Below are 23,427 nucleotides of genomic sequence, written 5' to 3'. Positions count from 1 at the left end.
TAGGCTACAATGAGAAGGAAGGAAAACTGCGTTGCTTTATCGAACTTTTATCGACTCTCTTTTTTTCTATTGCGCCACACGTCTATCGATCGATATATATCGTTATTGAATTATCGCCCAGCCCTACACCGTAGTAGCTACGTTTGCTCAGCCATGTTTTTTTCCATATATGTCGTTGGTTTTTCTTTTCAGGGCTTTCAGCGCATTTCAATATAGAGAGCTTAATATTCCCCATCTATTTGTTTGGCTTCCGGATAGACGAGTCAGAGCAGCTCCATCTCACTGCGGAGCTGAGTCCGACGTGGTTTTTAGTTGTACAATGTGAGCAGGTAGATCGCATGAGAGCATCGGGCCAAACATAAATCGTGAGTTGTGAACTCACACTGTACGACTAAACCCTGCGATTAGTCGTACAGTGTCAGCAGTAGCTGCATGCAACGACTGAAAAAAAATGCAAAGTGTACGCCCGGCTAAAGTTTGAAGATGTTTATTTAAAGCAGACATGTCTTTTTTGTAAATCACATTTACATCTGTTGTTTTTGTTGAATATAAATCCAGCAGCAGTCCCAATAAAAAGTATCTCTGATGCTTACAAACTTTGAGATCCAACTTCAGTGCATTTACTTTACATAGCAGTTTGCTCTTATTAAGCAGCCAGTCATTAAACCTTCCAATACACCTGCAGAAATAGTGAGGATATTGGTCCATATATGCATACACTGCTTAAAACACTTTTTAAAGAGATTACAAAAACAAGTCTGTTAAACTTTGGCCCAAAATCCTCTAGTAGAAGCTGTGGAGTGGAGAAGCATTCGGAAGCATGTGGTAAAGAACGTGTAGTAAAGGTATGCTCACAGTTCATGAACGATGAAGCAACCATTGACAGGCCTAGGAACAGGATTGCAATTTTTATGCAGATTTTTCTCCATGTTTTCTTGAACCACATCAGTTTTCTTTACAAATAAGAAATAACTTGTCCTTAAGTAATAAACTGCGTCAGCCCTCTCCTCATCAGATCTTTCTCTGACAGCATCGGAGTTGACTTTGCTCCCTTTTGTCTACTCCTGTCCTTCTCCATAGCTGGAGGTCATCCTATTTTAGCACTTGCTCAGAATGGCACTGATCTAACCCAGATTTACGTGAAAGGAGAACTCTGAATTTGTGTGTGTGTGTGTGTGTGTGTGTGTGTGTGTGTGGGTGTGTGTGTTAGAGAGAGCACATATTTGAGGGGCGGGAGGTGCAATTATGTAGCTGGAAAGTCCAGTGTCTGTTGGGTGTCTATAAGTGTGTCAGTGACGCAGGGAGAGTGAAAGAGAGTATTGTTAAGGTAAACGGAAAAACGTATAGAGTAAGGAGACAGCGTAGGAGACTATTGACTTAAAGTCCATCTGGGTCATCACAGAGTGATCATGGGAAACTTGGCTGACCGGGTTGGGCCTAAGAGACGGTTCGTCAGGGAAGCAAGCTCACTGCAGCGGCACCTGCTCTCTGACAGTGGAGATGTAAGTCTCAGAATACAGTTAAAATGGCGTTAAGGCAGATCATCTGGCTGCTCTTTACCTTAATGGTATGTCACAAATTTAATCAAAATAAAAAAAAATAATAGAGTTTGACTTTTTTTTTTTAAATCACTCTTTATTTAAACGGAAAAAAAAAATCATTTGGTAAAAACTGTCATAGTGAAGCTTTTTTTAGAGGTTGTATATGCAGAAGTTTCTGTAAGCTTTTTAAGTTTTTAACAGCTTTAACCTTATTGATGTGATGATTTTACGAAATTCACAGTGTGATTCATGAGTCTGTGTTTTGTCTAGTCATTCATGAACTGTAAATTCCATTAATTGTGTAGTCTTCTATAATACCAAACAAGTCTCCATTAGTACGAACGTGCCGTAACCCATCCCTGATGAATAGCAACAGTTATATAAATAATCTCCACTTACTCACATTGGTATCAATGTGAGCTCCCCTAATCATGGTCGGCTATAAACTCTTTGTCCTGAACCTGTCATATAACTCATGTTTGGTAAGGAGACATTATTGGTTGAGACACAGTATACTAATCATCTCCTGTCCACTTGTTGTGCTGTAGAGATATGATGATTGAGTGGAGATGAGATAAGAATTGCTGTGCAAAAATAGGTGAAATCACAGTGTGATGCAGTAAAACGAAGGGTACCTCTTCATCTGGTTCATTCAAAACACTGTAGTATGCACTCATTATTTCACAGGAAAAAAATGCTTTTTTTGTATATTTCTTATCGAATTTTATCTATTGCACCTTTTAAAATATTTTCAAGTTACTTTTATCATTTTAAACTGTATTAGCAAATGGCCAAAATAAGTCTTACATACTGTTACAGGTTTTTTTTTTTTTTTTTTTTTTTTAAGACTGGTTATTTCCTGGAGTAAATATGCTTTAGTTATCTGCTGTTGTCTGTTTTTCCACACTTAAAACAATTATTTAAATTATTCCATGCAAATGTACCTTCATATGGATTTGACTTCACTTTCAGCTGAATCATGGACTGCATGAGATACAAGCTGTCACATGTAGTCACAAAGCTCATGGTGAATAATAGCTTCCCAGGGGCTTTTGTCAGCAAAATGTCTATTTTATAGTAGCCATTTATAACAGGATCAGGGCAGGCCTGGCCCCTTATGGGTACAATTGAACCATGCACCTTCCTCCCTCAGTCTTACCCACAACTTAAAGAAGGCTTTTGTTGTTAATATCCTAGCATAGATCGGCAGCAGTGTGAAGCTATATATCTAAATCTAATCACTTAAAGGCCTCCATCTTAGTAAAATGATTGCTTTAAGATCTATGATGAAGGGAAAGTATCCTCGTAAACCGCACTGAGTGGTTTATCTCCCAGGATCAGGATGAGTGCTGCTCAGCATCTAAAGTATTTCTAAACAGCAGGGAAAAAATTCCAATGATCTTGCATTTATTGATCTATTTGCCATATATATTTAGTGACAATATGTGTGTCATATTCAACAATTAAAAAAATATATTTAAATGTTTAATTATCTAAATAATTCTGTTGAATAAGTAAAATCCATTTTATACCATAATTGCACACAGACTGATATTTTCACGCCTTTATCTCTACAGCCAATAAACACATTAAAATCAGAAAATTATATCATGGCAGTATGTTTTTAAATATAAATATAGACTCAATGATAAGTTCTATGCTTGCATAAAAGTTATTTTTGAAAGGTAAATTTCTGTCTAATGATCCTCATACTATGAAATATGTAAATATCCGCAATATTACTAATTTTTTTGTTGACCCAATAACCAGGTTACCAGAGTTAGTATTCACATAATTCAAAGGCCTAAACATAGCTTGAAATGTCACCTGTATTTTTCATTGTGCAATAACAACAGACATGATTTCAATTTATCGAAAAGCAAAAAAAAAAAAATAAATAAAAAAATATCAATAAACAGTTTCTTAGTGACGATGGCAATTTAACAAAAAGGTGCCTGAGAAAACTGAGAATAAAAATTGAGTAACAGCACTAAGATTTAGAAAATATCCTGTAGACCCTATCATGTGCTTATCATCCTCCCTGGTGGCCATAGGAAGGGCCACATGCCAAGAACTCCAGTTTACATGCTCCATTCATGTCAGTTATGGAGCTCACACCAGGCAAACAGGCTAGAAATAGACCAAGCAGTGTGGGAAAGGAAATTGCTTTCTGTGTGGAATATTAAGCATGTGCTCGCTAGCGTGTCAGACTTTGGGCCATTAATTGTTTCATTTGAAGCTGATACTAAATTAAAGACCAGTACTTGGATTTTATTAGCCTTAAGGCAGGCTATTAGGAAACACATTTGATGTATAATTTACCTATATATGAAACATAAAGAAATATTTAAACATTATGGTGTGCATTCGTATGGACCCGTTGAGTCAATACCTTATTGACCTCTGAACTCTGCTCTTTTGTTTATGACTTGCCACTAATATCCAGATAGAATTAGGTCAGGAATTTGACTGGGCCATTTTAATACTGGTTATTTCTAACAGATCAATGCTCTAATATTTTCTTTCTAACTTAATAGATATAATGTAATTGTATTGATAATGTTCCTGCTGGATGGAAAACTCTGTTTTTTTGCTTCCCTGTCTCTACTAAAGAAAAGCATCCTCACTGCATGATGCTTTCCCTCATCATGTTTTAAACCATGGGTGACATGCTTGACTTTCTGCAGTTTTAGTTTTTGTCCAGTAATAGCTTTTTGCAGCACGAACAAAAAGTTTCCTATTGTTCGTATTTGACCACTACATGTTTGTCCACAGATATGCAAAGAATATTGCCGTTTGAGATGCTGAAAGCCTGGGATATTGGTTTTGACCTTAAGTTTTTAAACTTCTCTGCAGCATTTCTGAATACCTGTGTTCTATTTCTTGTATATTGTGGTATTTCTTGTATTTCATTATTTTCCTTTTCCAATGTTCTCTAACACAACTCTAGAGTCTTTTGCAGAACAGCTCTCTTTCCATTGGGAATTAATTTGTACACAGATTAAATTAATTTAGCTAATTAGATAATTTTTCAGGATTACTTAGGATTATCAGAGTAACATTGCCAAAACAGATTTTGCAAATCCCACTTTGCAGATTTTTGGGTAAAAATATATTTCCATTTCATATTCCACAATGAATTACATAGTTGGTCTGTCTCATAACATCCTAATAAAATACATTGTTTATTGGAGTCATATAGCCATATAGAAAAGTGTTTAAAATATACAAATTTAGCACAGTATGTATAACTTGGAAAATCTCCACACTGGAAAAATCTGTGTTAATAATCCTGTATTAAATATAGGAAATGTTTAGTTTTTTTTACTATTTATTCTGGAAAAATATTCAAAATTCTCATGTTAGCAGATCATCATGTGGCTGTACAGGGAGTGGCAGTTTATTAACATCATGGAGGGAAATAATGCAAAGGATATAAGGTCGAAGCAGTGTCACTGACATTAGAAGGAATATTATGTCACAACATTTAGCCGGCATCAGCCTCAGCATCATTAGCTCTTGTCACATGTAGCTGCTATAAACTCATTAAGTGCAGCCATCACAATGCCTTATTGATTTAGAAGGAAACGCCTATTTTAGTGAGAGGATTAGAGCAGACATTTAAATGGATGAATTGAAAAAAAAAAAAAAGTTAGGAACATTTTTTCCTCTATCTCACTGCTTTATGTATGAGTCATGATGCAATGCTTGGTACCAATTAAAATACTATGAGTGCCAGAATATGATGCTGCTTGAAGTGATGGTGGCTGTGATTTCTCTTTATAATTTCAGAAACCAGGCTCTGTCGAAGCTGTTAATTAAAAAAGAAGGTACATTATAGCATGCTGTGTTTTCCTGGAAGCTATTTAAGGATCTAGTTCTAATGACGTACACAACAAAAACCCTGAATTCACGACTGCATTTCTCCCTCCACCATCCCTCCACTGTCATACATTGTGTGCTCAGACAGGGCCATTTTATTTTTTCAATAGAGGCTGCTGTTATCTTATTAAAATGTTTTTACTAATTATGTTGTCATGATCATTTGTGGTGGGCAAAATTATTTCAGATCATTTTTTTCTGGTATTAAAAAACGGCATCTGCTTTTATGGTAATCTTCTTTATTTAACGCATGCTCCAGCACACAACTGGATAATAAGCAGTTTGTCTAAATGTTAAAGATATTGTCATTTTACAATTACACTGACACAATGCAATGATTTATAAAGTGTTAGAAAAAGCCTAGAGTGGGATCAAAAAATAGGCATTTAGACACCCAGTAATATGTCATGAAAAAATGTGCAAAAAGAACTTTTCCTTTATATTTAATTGTAGCCTAATTGACATCAGAGTTTTGGGAATTGGTTAATGTTTTTTCTTTTTCTGGGGTTTCAGATCATCCAATAAGATTAATTATTCTTGTTGATTGCAACAAAATGAAGCATTGAGGCTGAATAGAAAAGGAAAGATATTCCTTTATCAGTTTGTGGCACAAGAATGCTGTCAGTGTTGTTATCTTTGTGAAATGCAAAGCATTTGGCTGGCTTCCAGATTTGTCGAACTGTGCTTGAATCTCTGATAACAAACATATGATCACAGCCGCGTTGGTAGTGGAACACCTTAACTGGCTCATTATCGCAAGGTGTTTAAAAAAAAAGAAAAAGAAAAAAGATCCCACTGAAGCCATGCAAACGTCTGCTTGGGCAGTTTAGGGAAGCTGTACTGACAGCGAACATGCTGAAAACTCATCTGCCAGATGGCTCAGGGGGAGGGCTTCAACCAAAGAGAACTTTAATCAATCTGATTACGGGGAAATGTGGTCTGTATTTTTAGCCACTCCTTGGCAGGCCAGTGGCCATTCATTGAATTTGGTTTCATTAGGTCTTATGTGGATCTCATGGATTTATAAACAGGGGTGAACTAATGGAGGAGACAGAACAGGGGGTGTATGGGCTATTTTAGCTAATGTGCCTTTTTAGGTGATCATTTTCTTAATAAGACTCTCACTCTATTATTCAATTAATAAAGGACTCATTTGTGACCTGCCTCAACTACTGAAAGTGACAAATTACTGATTGTCCTATAAAAGGGTAGCATTGTGTTTCCACAGCTGCAGGCTGAGTAATCATCTGGGTCCTGTTTTAATGCCAAGAAAATACATCAGCATAATCCTCCCTATACCTTTGACATCAATATTCAACATATTGCCAAAGGTTTTTAATCCTCTCCCTGGATAACATAACTATGGCTGCTACTAATAGTTATTTTGCAAATTGATTAAACTGTCGATTATTTTTTCGATTATTAAATTCATGATCTGATAGCCAAAAGGTCCTTTTTTTTCTCTTTTTCTTTTTTACGAAATTAAATCAGGTTAAACTAAGACATTTTCACTTGAAGAGTTGTGAACAGAGCATATTGACTTAAATGCAAAATGTGTATTTTTTTTTACAATTTTGATGTAATTTTCACTCTGAGTAGTTTTGTCAGCTGAAGGCATGTTTTACAGTCTCTATAATCCAGTTAATATTTAATCGATTATTAAATTTGTTGACGATTATTCTAAAAATCTATTTATCACGATTAATCTGATTAATTGTTTCAGCCCTAAAGACAACCATGATCTCCAGTGACAAAGCATTCTTCATCCATAGTGTTTTCAAGAAGCATATTTATTAAATCAGACACTGATTTAAATCAGACACTGTTTTTAAGTGAGCTCCAAACCACAACAGATAACAGCTAAAACAATCAGTCTGTCACAAAAGCAGGACAGATGGACTCAGTATTAAAGGTGAGACAGCCAGTAGGAAAGTTCAAAATGTTTATTAAAACAAATACATTGATAGAACTGAAGCAGACTGCTGAGGATCTGCGGAACTCAGCAGTGTGCTGAGGGGGCGGGGCATCGCCAAATCAGTGACACTCTGGTCTAGGGAGAAACACAGGTAAGTGACCACAATCATCTGAACAGAAGATGATTATTAGAGTGAGTCACTTACCTGGATTTACAGTTCAGTTTATCCTCTCAGTCATAGGCAGTATAAGCTGATGCACTGCCAACGAGAGGTGGCCCTGAGCCATCCAGAGCGTTCCCGATGCAGCAAACCCAGTGAGCAGGCTGGACTCTGGTCCAGGACAGGGATTCAGATCAGACCGGAGTAGTACTGGAATCCAGGAGTCTGCAGCCTGGTCAGGGGTTCCGAACCACTCAGGAACAGACAGATCCGGGTTCCAGGATTCCATCAGCACATGAAGGCAGGTTCGGAGTCTTGTGCGTCAAGCATCCAAATCAAACAGAAACGCACCTGGGAGGCAAAATCCAGCAGGAGTCTAACAGAGTTCCAGGCGAGCAGGCCAGACAGGGCCAGTGGGCGAAAGGGAATGGAATCAGGAAAACAGATACACTCAGGAAATGCTGAAACGCTCTCATCATTGGTTAGGGATAAAACTAGCCTGAAGACATGGGCTCAAAAATAAACTCTTCATTTGAACATGATCCTTGGAAATAAACCTAAAACTAACAAAACTGACAGACAGGATACTAACATGAATCAAACGCGGAACAAACCGATAGCGAACAAACAATGATCTGGCCAAAGAAGGACCCATCAAGGGGCAGTCAGCCGCCTCTCGTTGGCAGTGCATTGGCTTATCCTGCCTATGATAGAGAGGATGGACTGAACTGTTAAACCAGGTGACTCACTCTAATAATCATCTTCTGTTCAGATGATCGTGGTCACTTACCTGTGTTTCTCCCTAAACCAGAGTGTCAGTGATTGGGCAGAGCCCCGCCCCCCTCCTGCAGTCGCTACAGGCCTGCAGATCCTCAGCAGTCTGCTTCAGTTCTGTCAATGTGTTTGTTTTAATAAATGTTTTGAACTTTCCTACTGGCTGTCTCACCTTGAATACTGGGTCCATCTGTCCCGCTTTTATGACATAGTCAGATTTACTGTGATTAATTGCTATTGAAGTGATTATCAATTCATTAATTAATTTAAAAATCTTTAACTGGAGTTTATAGTCTGTTAAGCATGCAACTCCCTCAGAGCAGTAATAAAAATACAACTTTACAAAAAAAGTTGCATTTAAGATTAAAATCCTTCTTTCTGTGTAAATGTGCTTTATCTGGAACTCCTCAAGTGTATTTGTTTGAGTTTCCCCTGGCTCAAATTCTGTGAAAATTGGAATGGATGTAATATTTGTATTAAACTGAGACAAGGCAGGAAGGACTATCAACTGAAATATACAACTGTTAAATTTTTCCAAAATAATGAATGTAAACTAAAATATGAATAAAAACATTAACAAAAAGCCGAAGTTAAAGAAAGGACCATGATAATTACATTATAAAAGTGGAATGCTTTTCTTTACAATTTACAGTATGATGTCACTGTATGTTCTTCAAAGTATTTTGAAGAAAACTCCTATTTTTATATGTTATAATCTTATATCTCTCACTCAGACATGATAGCCATGTAAAAAGCAGAAGAACAAAAAAGGTGAAGTTTATGCAAAACTCATATGAATATTTTGTTTTACCGGTTTAATTATTCAATTCAATTCAGTTTATTTATATAACGCCAATTGACAACACATCATCTCAAAGCACTTTACAATTCAACTAGATCATACAGTGAAATTGATTCAGTTTTCTATCTAAGGAAAACCAGTTGATTGCATCGACTCATTGACTCGACAGCAATCCCTCACACCAAACATGCTTGTAGCGACGGTGGAGAGGAAAAACTCCCTTTTAACAGGAAAAAACGTCCAGCAGAGCCATTGCTGGATACAATTTACATGAAGTATGAAAGCAAATCAATACTTTTATCTGTGTTGCAATGCTGTCAAAACCAAACCACTTTATTTCTAAATCAAAGTGCTGCACAGAGACAAAATATAAGGCAAGAAATACAATTTAACTATAGAATATGAGTTAATAAAGGGGATCTGTTCATACAAATGGTAAAAGACTAAGACACAGATGCCAACTCTGAGTTCAAAGCCACAGAGGAAAAAGGGTTTTTTAAATAAAATTTTAAAACATGATGAGATGGAGACGGCCTGACCTCCAGCTGCAGCTTATTCCACTTTGTTGGAGCCAAAACTGAAAAGGCTCTGAATACTGCACTTACTTTTAATGGTACATAAATAACATCAACACTAAACGCTGAATTTTAAACCCCCACACTGGCTTCTGACCTGTTTTCACATTGATTTAAAAGTGTTGAAACGGCTAATGCCATCGTACTTTCTCAACACTGCAACTGAGAAGGCCCCCCTTGTAAATGTTTCTCTGGATCTGAGCTGCTTGACAAAGTCTTACTGCAGCTGCCCTGAAATTATAGAAGAGCTTTACTCAAAATGTAAGCACTCCTCCGTGAATTGCAGTTTTTTAGTGTTCAACCATGTTTTATATGGTGATTTAGATTTTGTTATCCAGAAAATTAAAATCTTAAATGTTTAGAAGAAGAAGCTGAGCTTATCCTATTATTTTTATTTAAAGATGTTTCTCCTTCCCTTTAAAAGACTCCTTTAGTTTTTTTTTTTTGGTCCTCTTCTTTTAGGTTTGAGTAATTTTTCTTGTCTGGAATATTCTACTCTATGGCTATTCTTTGCTGTAGCTTGTCTGACTGTAGTTTTGAAATGTGCTTTACAGGTTTTTTAAAGAAAGAAATACTATTACACTGCATGAAAAAGGTTAATTATGTCAGGTAGAAAAAACCCACCTAGATCATCAAGTGATTGCTAGTATATCTGCTGTTAACATGTACGTTTCTGTCTTTGAGAGATGGGCGATGCAAGCCTCTCTGGGATCATCACTACCCCAGATTCCTGTCTCTAGATTTTTGTCTTTGAATCATCATATTTACTAAACACAGACCCATATTAAGATTATTTTCTGGAGAAAAATTTGGTGCTGTGTAGGGAAAGAAAGTTTGGATGCTGTGTTTGTCTGCGCCTTTTACACTTACATTTCTGTGGTTATATAACCTCTAAAGCTCCTTACTTTTGGACAATGGGCTTTGATGGCATTAAATATTTAAGGTAATTGTAAGTAATGTCACAAAGAACATTTTAAAAGGGTAGAGCAATACTTTGAAATTGTTTTTTAATTGTGAGGTAGAATAAAATAAACAACAAAGTTTTTTTTTTTTTTTTAAACAGCCATGTAGATGAAAAGAAAGATCTGCTTTAGGTCTGAGGTATTACATTCTAATATCCTCCTCTTCAGGAAGCAGAGGATACAGGGTTATTTCCTGCATGATGTACAAACATTTTTCTCTCTAACCTGTAGCTTTTTGAGGAGCTTTTGCCATCTGTTTATGACCTTTCAGAACATGCAAAGTGTACACCTCTATATAAATCAGTGGAGCACAAAAACACAACCTTGAATGAAAATTTAAGATTTTCACCAAGAGCAACATGGAACTAGCTAACCCAGGGGCTGCTTGTTTGAGTGTGTTTCACTATCACAGGCTGTGTTGTCCCTTAAAGACTTCAATTCAGTCCAAATGATGGATATCAAAGAACATCCACATTGATTTCTGCCGGCTCTGAAAAAGCACCTATTTCATCATCTTGTGCTGATATTGAACTGCCTGGCACGATGAAATAAATTATTTTGTTACAGTATCAGAGCTAAGTTTTGTTGTTTTATTTCTCTCTTTCCCTTTGTACTCTTGTCTTCTACATGCACTACTTTAGATAAATACACTCACAAAATTCAGCAAGGTTTAACCCTTTTTTCCCCACAGATTAACACAATGATACAGATTAACTGCCAAGTCCCCAAACAGCTGTGTGACAGAGACACGGAAAAAGACAGTCCAAGTAATAGGAATAGAGTTGGCATGAAAAAGCCCTTATTGCCAGAAAAAACAGGCAAATATACTCTCTACATGACTCACCATTGACCAGGCCAGCAAGCGCCAAGACATGCCCCAAGGAGTTTAAGTCAATCTCTGAAGATTTGCACAAAATGGGTAGAATTCTATTCATAGCCCGACCCATCCCGACAATGTCAGGACTGGTGTTTCTCCCTGGCTCTGCCTCAAAGAGACTGGCTGAGGTGGATGGGAATGTATATGTACTTTAGGCAGGGGCAGAAAATGTGTGATGAATTGGTTTCATTTTCATTACACCAGCAAAACAAACATGAAAGAGTAATTGTGACCATGGTCTCTCTAATGCTTAATGATTTATCAGCAAGCATTGATTTAACATCACAGGAGCTAATGTGAAGTGAATGTGCACCAATGCAGTTTGTTTCAAACTTTTTAAAGCCAATAGCTTGCTCCTATAAAGAAATATTTTTACACATTATCTGCAGGTGCATCATATAACTGTAGTTTGCAAAACGAGGATTCATTGTATTGCCTGCTGTAAAACAATTACAAGGGAATGAAGAAATCTGTTAGGGAATGTTAGGAAAAAGCACATCTTTCATCAATCGAAACTGTTTTGTTTGATGTTTGATGTTCTTTCGGATGTTTGTAACAATTTTTACATTTTGCAGGGAGCTTATGTTAAAGTCAAATGTATTTAGCCCCTGATTTTGATTTGGCAATTTTAATATAACATGTGTTATAAAAGCCTGTATGCTGTAGCTTTAGCTGTATGATTAGGATGCGTGTGCTGCTGGAAGCTGAAAGGCTGTGTGTGCAGCCACCGATGACCTGGTTCCTTATCACTGCTAAAGAGAAGCATACCCACACCATGATGCTATCACCTACAAGGTGGGGATGATATTTTCACTCCTGTGCATTTTTCCAACCGCAGGTTTCTCTGCGTAGACCAAAGAATTCAATTTTGTCTTATCTGACCGAATTACCCTCTTCAATATGTTTGCTGTATTCCTCATGTGGCTTGCAGCAAATCGTAAATGTGACTTCCTATGGAATTTATTCAGCAACAGCAGGTCCATTATTTTTGTGGTGTTTTCCCTGGTCTTCATAAAGCTGTTTATTGACTAATTCTCACTACCAAACCTCACACACAGATTGATTGTGAAGTAGCTTGTTTATGGAATTAAATTATACACAGTGGACTGTAATCCGTAGGTCATTTCTGAAGGTAGTTGTTAGCATGGAGGAGATTAAGAATAATGTATATATTGAGAAAATAAAACCTGACTATGGAAAACACACTTTCCAACTGCAGAATCAGAATCATTCACACCCCTTTCACGTGTCTTCCTCGGCCAAAATGTGAACATTCTGGTCCTCAAACAAGTGTCCTTTATCCTTAAGGTATAGCTGGAAATCACATTTTGGACAAAGAAGAGAGGTGGCTTAAAAGGGGTTTAAAGGAAGCCATTTGCATTAAGAGAGAAAAAGCAACCTCAGATTTCAGCTCTTGAAAACCTGTAGTGCAGCGTTAGATTTGATTCCTTCCCACTATCACCTCTATTCTCATTGCCATGCAGGTGATCAAAACATTGCGCCTGTTAAGCCAGGCCAATAACAACCCTAACAACTCCCCAGTAAAGAGGCATAGGCCAGTTTCGGGTTAATTTGCAGGCCAATAATGATCTCAACAACTCCCCATTACAAAGGGGTGGACCTGTTTTCGGTTCATTTGCATGTTTTCTAAGCCATAACATGGCTTTTGTTGGGCTACTCTATAAAGCCTGGAACTCAACGCAACTCCAGGGATTTTGAATTGAGAAAGCTTTCTGGATGGGAAGCGAAGATGTCTTCAAACTTGGAAAACAAAGTTCAGTGGTTTGTTTTTAACCCTTTTTTGCAAGGACTATGACCTGGATGACAGAGAATCTTCACCAGCATTAAATATAATCCAAATCAGGTAAAAGTATTGTAGTTTTAGTGAGGCAAAATTAACCATCAAAATGAGGTACAAACATAACTGTCACTGTAATGAGAAAATGGGGGAAAAAAAAAACTTCCACACTAAAAGTCAATTTTTTTCCAGGTCCCATTTTGTAATTCATGCCCGCTGGTGAGAGTCAAAGTTTGAGGAGGTTTTTAATAATTATATTGAGGTATTTTTGTCCTCTTGTGTGAAAAGCCCTTAAACCAGCCCCTGCCCAGTCCTAACTAGTTTAGCATTGGTTGTCAGATGTTCTTTCTCATGTACTTCCAAGGGATCTATCGATTTGTTCACTTTCAGTGGTTGCCATCCAGAGTCTGCTTACGCAGTCCGTCCGTCAGCATATCAAATTCTGCTTGAAGCAGAAGCAAGCCATTATTAAATTTCCTTAAAGTGAGCATTTGACTGTTCAAGGCAGAAAGAAACAATGTTGGGATAACAGCTGAATGTGGAGCCAAGATAAAATTATGAAAATAAATGTGGAGCTTCAACAAGCTTGTAAAATAATTTTTACTACACTTATAACTAAAGACATGACTTATTTTGTGTCCTCCTCATCAAATGGACTATAAGTGAGCACTTTGCCTTTCTTTCGCATTAAGAAACAGAAACCCAGCTTTGTCTTTATTTCTTCAAGATGAGATCTCTAATTACCTGCTATCTTTTCTCCTCCTAACCCCCACTTTCTGCCTTTCTCCCCTCCCCTCTCCCCCCATCTGTCTCTAGAAGTGTGACTGTCTGCTCAGCCTAGAAGCCTATTCAGCGGACCAGAAGCGCCGCGTGTGTCAGTGCCTGAAGGACAACATTGACAAGCAGCTCCAGCTTCACAGAAGGGAGCCCGCCGTTCCGCACTTTGAACAGGTAGGATGCACTGACACTGGCACAGACGTGTGCACATCCAGGAGCATTTCCAATTTCCAAAGATGAATCAGGAAATAGATGAACACATGGGAATGCATATATTTTCTCCTACCGCCCCTACTATCACAGATGCCTTGTGAACATCACATGCTTCCAAGCATATACGGTCTGAAACATTACACACTTGCAAGCAGTTTTTCCGGTTATAAACAGCACTGCACACATTTCTTTAGCACTTTTCTTTTATTTAGCTGAAATGATGAAAAATGTTCTGCTTCAATTGTGGTCAGCTGGTAAGATCACATTATTCTGAGATAGATTCAATGCTGTGTTTATAATAAAAGATCATATGAAATGTCAGGGTTTACTTTGTTGAATGTTTTTTTTCTTTCCAAGGCGATAATAGATCAGGAAAAGAACTACCCAGCTTGTTATATTGTGCAAAGTTCTACGTTAATGGCAACCAGTTACTGTATACTTTCAATTAATGCATTTGGCCAAAAATATACATGTGAAAGTAATCAAGCTACATTATGTTTTCTTTCAAATTAAGTCTATTTTTTTCTAAACTTCAGCTTTTCTCAGGGAGAAGTCAGCATTAGCCCAGCTTTGCTTAGAGCTGCATAAGAATTTTGACTTTAAATTAGTTTGGACTTCTGTTTTTACTTTGAACTGATTTAAAATATAATAAATTGTTCTAAATGTCAAAGAGTGCACGTTTGAATTTGCTCTGTGAGTTTAGACTTTTGAAGAGCTTAGACAGAATCCCACCTATCCGGTCAGTTATTGAAGCCTTACCTTAGGAATTATACTCAAAGTGATTTTTTTCTATATTTTTCTGTAGACAGTTTTTATTTTACGAGTTATGTAAATTTGTTTGAATGTAATCTGACAAGATTAAATGTTATTTAACAAACTTTATTCATATTTCTTGTTCATTTTAATTCTAAAACCCTTTTCTCTTTCTTCAAATCCCTTCCTCTTTTATATTTAATGAGCGAGGTAGATATCCCATTCTCTCCCCGCTCATTTGAGGCTAGCTGAAAGGTGAATAAAAGTAATGAATAACCCACCTGTTTTACATTAGGACTTCATTTCATCAGCGTATTAAAGAGAGGAAAAAAAAAAAAGAAGGACAAGCCGGCAATCTTTCATCCATTTTTCTTTGCTTGCTTTTGTGTTTATTCAGCTCTCCCTCAATATATATTTGCACATGCATCTGAGTTTCTGCACTTTAAATTATTTTATAAAGACATATTTTTTTTAGATATGTTTCCAATTGATGCAGATTCTTTCTCAGTGGATGTGTTTGAGTGTTTCGGAATATATTCATTATCAATGGATGTCATTGGATGCATATGTTGCAGTGTTTCGATGTGCATCCTCATATTTTCCATTAGTTACGTGAACCTAAAAAAAAAAACAAAACAGAACAAACCACAGGCAGCATTGTTCAACATTACACTTTAATCACTAACCACATAATGCTAAAACACATATCAAAAGTGTTTGATTTTTTTTTTTTACCGTACTGTTGTCAAACCTCCTTATGTTTTAAATTTGCTATAAAAACCGTCCATATTTAACTTTTTCCTGTTTTATTATTCAAATTGATCCAGTGGTTCTTTGGAGAATCACAGTTACAGAAGAAAGGATATTTTATTAGTTTGTTTTCTGTTTCTTTAGGTAGGAAGGCCAAATATTATAGTGTCGCTCTTAATATATTTCATAAGTAATATAGATTAGTTTTTTATTCACTTGACTAAACAATTAACCTTTCTTTAGGCCAACACACATTAGGAGTGCAGCGAAGCGTCACTTTGATTAATGTGCTTGCGTTTGCCCCTTTAACACAGGGACATGTCATGCTGAGGTGCTTAGAGAAAGAACAGATTACTGGACTTGAGCTGTAGACAATTTTATTAGGTGTGTTGACGCTTCTGATGGAACATATTAGAAAAGTATTGCAGGACCCAATGCCCTGGAGTGTCAGACTCCTACCAGACAACATAAATGTGTTGCCTTTAACAGATACAAATGAGTCTAAATGAGATGAAACAATATTTAGGATCTACTGTCTTTTAGTGTTGATGAGTCCAACAGAAAATTAAAGTGGAGATAGAAGCAGAAAGCTGGGAGGAGGTGCCATATTTGTGTTTACAGGTTGGTCACTAGAGCAAGGATTGTGTTGAGTGTTTCAGACTGTAGGCTAATGTGATATATTATATAATTTTACAATAGCTGCAGCCCAGCAAGTTAGACCAGAGGCCTCAAAACTCATTTTTATGTTGGGCCACTTTGGCATCATCGGTTATTTTAAAGGCTTGGTTTCTGCTGTATCAATGACAGTTTTTATATTTATTTACCATAACTGACTTGGACAAATTTGACACTTTAAAAGAAAATATGGCTCTACTTTAAGATATGCCTGTTTGGCTCTTGAGGCCCAGATAAATTGTTGTGATAAAGTGCCTGATGTTGGTCATTGATCAAGTGGAAGATACTTTCTAGATTCTCTTGTGCAACATTTCTTCTGACTACACTCAAATAAACATGACTGCATTTAAAAGTGGTACAGTATATCACGCATCTAATAGTCCACGGTGCTTTGCATAGACACACCCTTACTTCCTGTTATGCGAATGAAAACACTGATGGAGTTTGCATCTCCAAAGCAGAGCTAAAACTAATGGAAGAGTCACAAAGCCTTTTGTATTTCTATAGAAATTCTGATGATTTTAATTAACTCTAAAATACAGATGCAATTTATCCTGCAGTGCTGCAGTAAAAATGGAAGAATACATAACAGCATAATTATTGCTTTCACACTCAACTTTGTTTTTTCTGTATGCTTGGATTCATGATATTGGCTAACAGGGGAGTCATAATCATCTGTGAGAAGCGAAAGTGTACAGTGAGAAAAATGAGAGTTAGATTCTTCAAATGTGGTGAGATTTCTTAATGTGGTTTTGTTATAAACAACTGTAGGGACATACAGAGTAAAAGAAAACCATTTATCTTGGTCACACTTCCTTCACATGGTTTAAAAGATATATATACATTTCTAAGCATAATTAACTTTAAAATAAACCAATAAATAGAATACAAATCCTATTCAATTAAGTCTTCAAATGAAAGTCTAGTTTTTAGCTCGCCTGGATTCATATAGCCACATTATGAAAACATACCAGACCAATGTTGTTATGTTAAGTTAAGAGCCTTCTAGGGGGTTCATTTTTTTATTTTTTTACTTTTTTTTATGGTCTCTTTACCCTTTTTGGACCTTTTTCTTGTAATCTCTCATCGCTGTGAATGAAAATCTAAAAGCCTCCTGTAGGCAATGAAATGCATGTTTTAATCATAGCACTTTACTTTTAAAAATGAGTTCACTTTTGATTGCTTTTCTCCAGAGTACCTTAGAGGCAAATAGTTTGTGTTTAGTCACCTTCAACTATGTTTAATTATATGCAAATCAGTTTGTCAAGTAAAGAATATGAGAAAGAAAAAGCTCCTTGTGTGCCCTCCATGTTCCTTTGGGGTGGTTTCATTTTTGCAAAGGAAATGAGGACACGGTCCCATAGATAGATGTGGGCATACATATGGGTCACATCCTTCAGCAGAGACAATCTAGGTAAAAAGGCCAAAAAAACTAACATGCATCAAAATAGAAACATGAAATAATGTGTGTTCCTTTGTGGTACCAGATGATTGCAAAGCCATAAACTAAAAGGCTTACTATCCCTGCAGTAGACTAAGTGATTATTCCTTTATCACATCAAGTTATTAAGTTACATATTCAGTGTTACCGTTGTGTCAAAACTAAAACCTATTTTTTAACCTGAATCAGCTATATATTTCATGCAAAAGGCATTTTCCTGCCGGTGTTCTAGAAGTGCTGCAAAACAGCTTTATAAAATTACACTCTGTCACATAACCCTTGTGTCACAAACCTTTTTTTCTTCCCTTCACACACAAAGCTGTGCAAATTCACACTTAGCTGAAGTATGCACCTCTCTTAAGAGTCGTTTTCTACTGTGCGGGGAAAGTAGAAGACTTTCTTAAGGAAACATACATCATAGAATCCAAATCCACTCTGACTCGTTCCTGTTTATTTCAGCAAATAGGCTTATTTCTTCATAGTGCTGATGTCAGCTGCTGCCCTACTTTTTCAAGTCCCCAAACAGTTTCAAAGGGTCTTTACAGAAAAAAATGGATTTCTGCACTTTTTTATAGTGGAGTGGTCCGAAATCTTCTTGTCGTGTTTAGAGTTGGAACGGAAGGGTATTTTAGTGTGTTGCTTTTCTTAGACCTACATATAGCAAAAACATTGTTTTATTGACTTAACTGCAAATTTAATATCTCAGATACTCTGTTTCTCTTATATTTATAGCCTGACTTAAAGAAAAAAAAAAGTCAATATGAAGCAAAATGTGAGCCAAGATTTAGTGGAAGTCAGATGGGTGTTGTTTAGGTATGAAATTGTATTATGATGATATATTGATAAATTATCCAGAAATTAGAGGATTTTTAAATTAACTTTGTAATTCATTAATGAGAAGAATAGGCATGTTTTATCATCCAACCTGTTTTATCGAAATTATCTTTTTTTATCCATCCATCTTCTCCCATTTATTCCATCAGTGTCATGGTGGGGTCGGTCTCTATCTCCAGTCTATGGACATTAGGCGGGGTGCACCCTGGCCAGGTCACCAGTCTGTCACAGTGCAACACAGAGCAGTCAACCATGCACACACACACCCACATCTAACGACATCTTATGTTTTTATTTATATCTATATTTATACCATCAATGGCCAAACAGTAAGTATTTTCCACCTAAAAGGAACAATTCTGATCATTACCCTGTTTCCAAATATGAAAACTAAATCAATACTTGGTCTAATATCTTGTAGATTATTAAACTAAATGCAAGAGGGGTCTTTGTGTGGAGAAAGTTCCTAAATTTGGAAATTTAGAATAATCTGTATTTCTAAGGTGAAGATCGAATCTTCTACAGTTATTATAATAGGTTGATACAGTATCTATTTAGTAAAAATCTGCATCCTTAAACCAGATATCACCACCGTATAAGGCTAATAGACATATCTCCCTCCTATTGTGACCTCATTTTTCAGAGTGATGGTATTTTATGCCCAAATCTCATATGTCATGTAGCTTTGCTTGTATAGAAACTCACATAAGACGCATGAAAAATGTCTAATCTTATTTTAATATTAAGAAATCTAAACTGATGTAATCTAATACTTTTAAATCAGGCATTCACTTTTGTTTATATAAAATGAAAATAAAACCCATACAAATGTAGCCCATTGGACTGATGGAGATGCATTAAAGCCATTAGAAATCTCAGAGCTCCTCCACTGAAAAGCTTCCAGTATATTTTCGTCATCAGCAACTAAGATGCTGGAAAAATAAATTTGCGCAGCTGCTCACACACCCCCTCCCACACACACACACATTTTGTTTGTCTATTTTAGGGGGGCGGGGGATTTGCATTGATTTCCATTCATTTGTATGGCCTAACTCAGTTACTTACCCCAACTCTACCCATTACCAGCATATACTTAGCCCTAAACCTAACCTACACTGACTTCACACATTGGTCCTAAACCTAACCCCCAGTCCGAGAGGAAAGCCTTTGTCTCATTGAAGTATCTGAAGTCCTGACAATGTAGCATATTCCTGGCAAATGTCCCCACAAGATATGAATCTAAACACGACTCCCTGCTTTGAGAGGCACAGGACTTAACTGCTCATGCAGTTACCATTTCATTCATAATAATGATACTCCTTATTTGAGTCAGGACAAACTATTTCAAGCCGAGAACTTGTATATTTCTCTGCTTGAGCACAATCAGTACAAATGTATGAAAAACGAAGAAAGATGACTGCTGCTGCTGATGAACAGTTCGGCAGTCTTCTACTCATTTAACATTTATGAGAATCTGCTTTTACTGCAGACATGGTTATATTCAAGCATTTATGTTGGGATAAACTTTGACGACTGAAAATGGGCCTTTTCGAGTTCTCTTTCTGTTAACGCGCTCAGTGTAACGATGAAGTACAGTATATTTCCTTCCATCCTAATTTGTCACATTGCCAGGAATGTAAGCTTTCAGTCAGAAACACATGAAGCTTAGTGACTGAGATGATAGCTTTTGGGAATGTGCTACTGTTGATAAACGTATCTTACCACAGCACAATAAGTGGGGCAAAAAACAACTCTTAAGTGAGTTCTTTGGTTTCTTTAGTTTGATTTGTGGATGAATAAATAAATGAATGAATGAATTCATTAATTAATGATGTCATCTATCTTGCACTTATTTTAACACATTCCTTCTTTACCCCATGCCAGGGACAATTTGTTCATTTGTTTATCTGTAGAAAGCAGAATACATATACAGCAAACAGGAAATGCTATTTATGCTACAGAGGATTTTAACCAGCTACCCCTCACCTCCCCACACATTTTTTCTTTTTTTGAAAACGAGAATGTAGAAACACATGTTTCACATTTGCAGTAAACATGAATGTTAATTTGGGTTTTTTATGCTTGTGTCTGTATTTTGTATTCATTTTTATGGATCTATTTGTTTTTTTGTTTTTGTTTTTCTTCTGGAACACAGGTTTGATTTTATGCAAAAATGTTTTGTGATTTAAATAGGGTGTAAATTAAAACCTTGGACTTAAAGAAATACAAGAAAACCCCTACTGATATTTCGGTAGATGTTTCTAAGGAAGTTACACCTCAAATGCATTTTTAACCATTTGTTAGGCATATGAATTGTCAGGAAATTGCTACCGAAATTTGTTCAATATGTATCACAATAAATGTACCCTTATTTATATATCTATAGCAATACAGTAAAAATGATGATATATTGCCATTTTTTTAAGTTCTGGAAAACCTCATGTTGTTCCTCTGCTGCAGAGCAGATGATTACTAGGATCTTTGGTGGTGTGCTGCCAACTAGTGGCTGGGGGTTTCAGTGTTATATAAATGTAAGTAAGTGAAAGGGATGTATGAATATTTTTTTTACATTTAAGATTTATTTTGCCATTTTGTCAATGTTGCCATATAAATATATTGTGATTTTTGGCAGATTTTTTTTTTCTTCTTACTTTGTAGACAGTTTTTCTCTTAAGGTGAGCTTTAATCTCTGGCTGAAATCATAGCTCACAACACTTATACACCTGAATGTGTGCATGCACAGAAAAAGATAGCTACCTAGGGACAAGCACTTCCTCCCCACTACTGTAGCTGATGATATAGTTCTGAATGCATTTTTCAGAAAGAATTGACAGCTTTTCTCAGTTTATTGAAATAGTCCAATGTTTTACAACAGGGGCTGAGTTTGGATTCTAACCATGAGGGGATTAGACTCTCACAGGAATAATTAGAGCAAGATTTGAAACTGAGCAGCTTTGTGAAAACTGGGACTACAATATCACATGCTAAGCTGTTTGCCATTAGTGCTGTTTCAACGTTTACAGCATTTTAGAAAATTTACCTCAGATTCCATACATTAAAATTTAAAAAGGAAGTATGAAAAACAATGGTGTCTTTTATTGTGTTGAATCTTTTGAACCAATAGCTTTATTTAAAATCGACGTTATAAAACAATGGTTTTTAGATATTAGGTTTGCTACATTACATTTCTAGCAAATGGGATGAATGTATATAGCATTGGTAAACAGGCTGGATGTCTAGGTTTTCGAGGTCATAGAAACAAAATCAATCAACCATTAAGACCTAAACAATGACATTAGAAAGATCATCTGCAGACTCTTATTGACTGATATTTTCCTGCTGCCAGACTGATGTTAGAAACTACATCAATAAATATCACTGCTGAACTAGATTTGAAAACAGTTCAGTTTTTATTAGTAGGAAAACATTAAAGAAATGCTAGAGTTGTGAATGTGGTGAAGTTACAGATTTGACTCTATTTTGTACTTTTTAATATCAATTGATAAAGAATCTGGTGTAGTTTGCCTTTTATAAGTTGATAAATCCAAGTATATTCAAGTTTATTATTATTATTATCCTTTTTGCAAAACCACGACTGCCTGTCTTGAATTTACAACATCTAAATGTTATTTGATTATGGTAAACATCTAAAGCAGCACATATCGGGTAATTAACGTTTCTCAGGCTCTTGTTGATTCACTGCGCTGAGACAGTTTCCCCTCTGGTGTCTCTAATTAGACATGGATGAATTCTATTCGTCTTCCTTTTTCTTGTCACCTCTGTTCACACGGCCATGCTCAGACACACACCACTCATGCTGTATGCTATTTCTGGGGTGTGTTGTCTTGACATCCAAATTTAGAGCCCTCTCATTTGAATAGGGCAGATGTGTGTTTCATTTCTGGAATGTCTGATAGATCAAAATCAATCAATAATATGTGTATTTGCTTTTCTATGGGTTTTTGTATCTAAAACAATAAACCTGTAGAGGCAGAGTATATCTTCCACGATGGGGAGGAAACCAATGAATAAACATTACTGGGAAAGGTGGAGAAAAGACCAACTAGATATAGTGTGCATCACTGAGACCCATGACATGTAAACTACTTTATCCTTATATATTTTATTTCCAAAATGTGATATGAAATATGAATTACATTAACAGGGATCACACTGCTGCGAGTTCTGCTCCCAGATGGTGTTATTTAAGCACATTTACTTAAGTCTCCTTCTACTGATTCTGTTCTCTGCAATTGAAAATTTGAAGCAAATGTTAAAGAAGTACATCAGAAGCAAAATATATATAAAATAAAATAAAAGATTATATAAAAAATGAACTTTTAGAATCAATATTATCTTTTTTTGTTAGCTCATGCCTGAGATTTGTAATGTTGTTTATTTTCCTTGCAGGTTTTATTTTTATGAAAATTAGGCATTTGATTTGTTCAAAGATGTCAGAAATTCAAGGACAAGGTCACCAACCTTACAAAGGTTGGTGACCTTGTCTACTTCATGGGTACTGAGTCACAGGAAGGGCTACCAGTTGTGACCTATGAAAAGGAGGGATCAGCGATCACCTTAGCTTCATACATAATAACCATATTTCTATGAGGAAGGAAGGGATGGGATGGAGAGAGGAAAGAAGGAGGGGAGGCATGGTTTAGAAGGAAGGAAGGAAGGAAGGAAGGAAGGAAGGAA

General features: G+C 36.3%; 1 protein-coding gene across 5 annotated transcripts in view; it reads left to right on the top strand.

Annotated features, from left to right (window-relative positions):
• rgs3 (regulator of G-protein signaling 3) overlaps positions 1–23,427 on the top strand; it is a 168,714-nt gene that overhangs the window by 84,873 nt on the left and 60,414 nt on the right. For all 5 annotated transcript variants that reach the window (XM_015392529.1, XM_015392460.1, XM_015392468.1 and 2 more), the window contains one exon: positions 14,103–14,237. In XM_015392529.1, the coding sequence (XP_015248015.1) occupies positions 14,103–14,237 (135 nt within the window). The remainder of the gene's footprint in view (positions 1–14,102; positions 14,238–23,427) is intronic.

Source organism: Cyprinodon variegatus, unplaced genomic scaffold (genome assembly GCF_000732505.1).
Source record: "Cyprinodon variegatus isolate N-32 unplaced genomic scaffold, C_variegatus-1.0 Scaffold23, whole genome shotgun sequence".
NCBI lineage: Eukaryota > Metazoa > Chordata > Actinopteri > Cyprinodontiformes > Cyprinodontidae > Cyprinodon > Cyprinodon variegatus.
The sequence above is the reverse complement of the archived record's forward strand: the minus strand, read 5'-3'. Positions and strand labels throughout refer to the sequence as shown.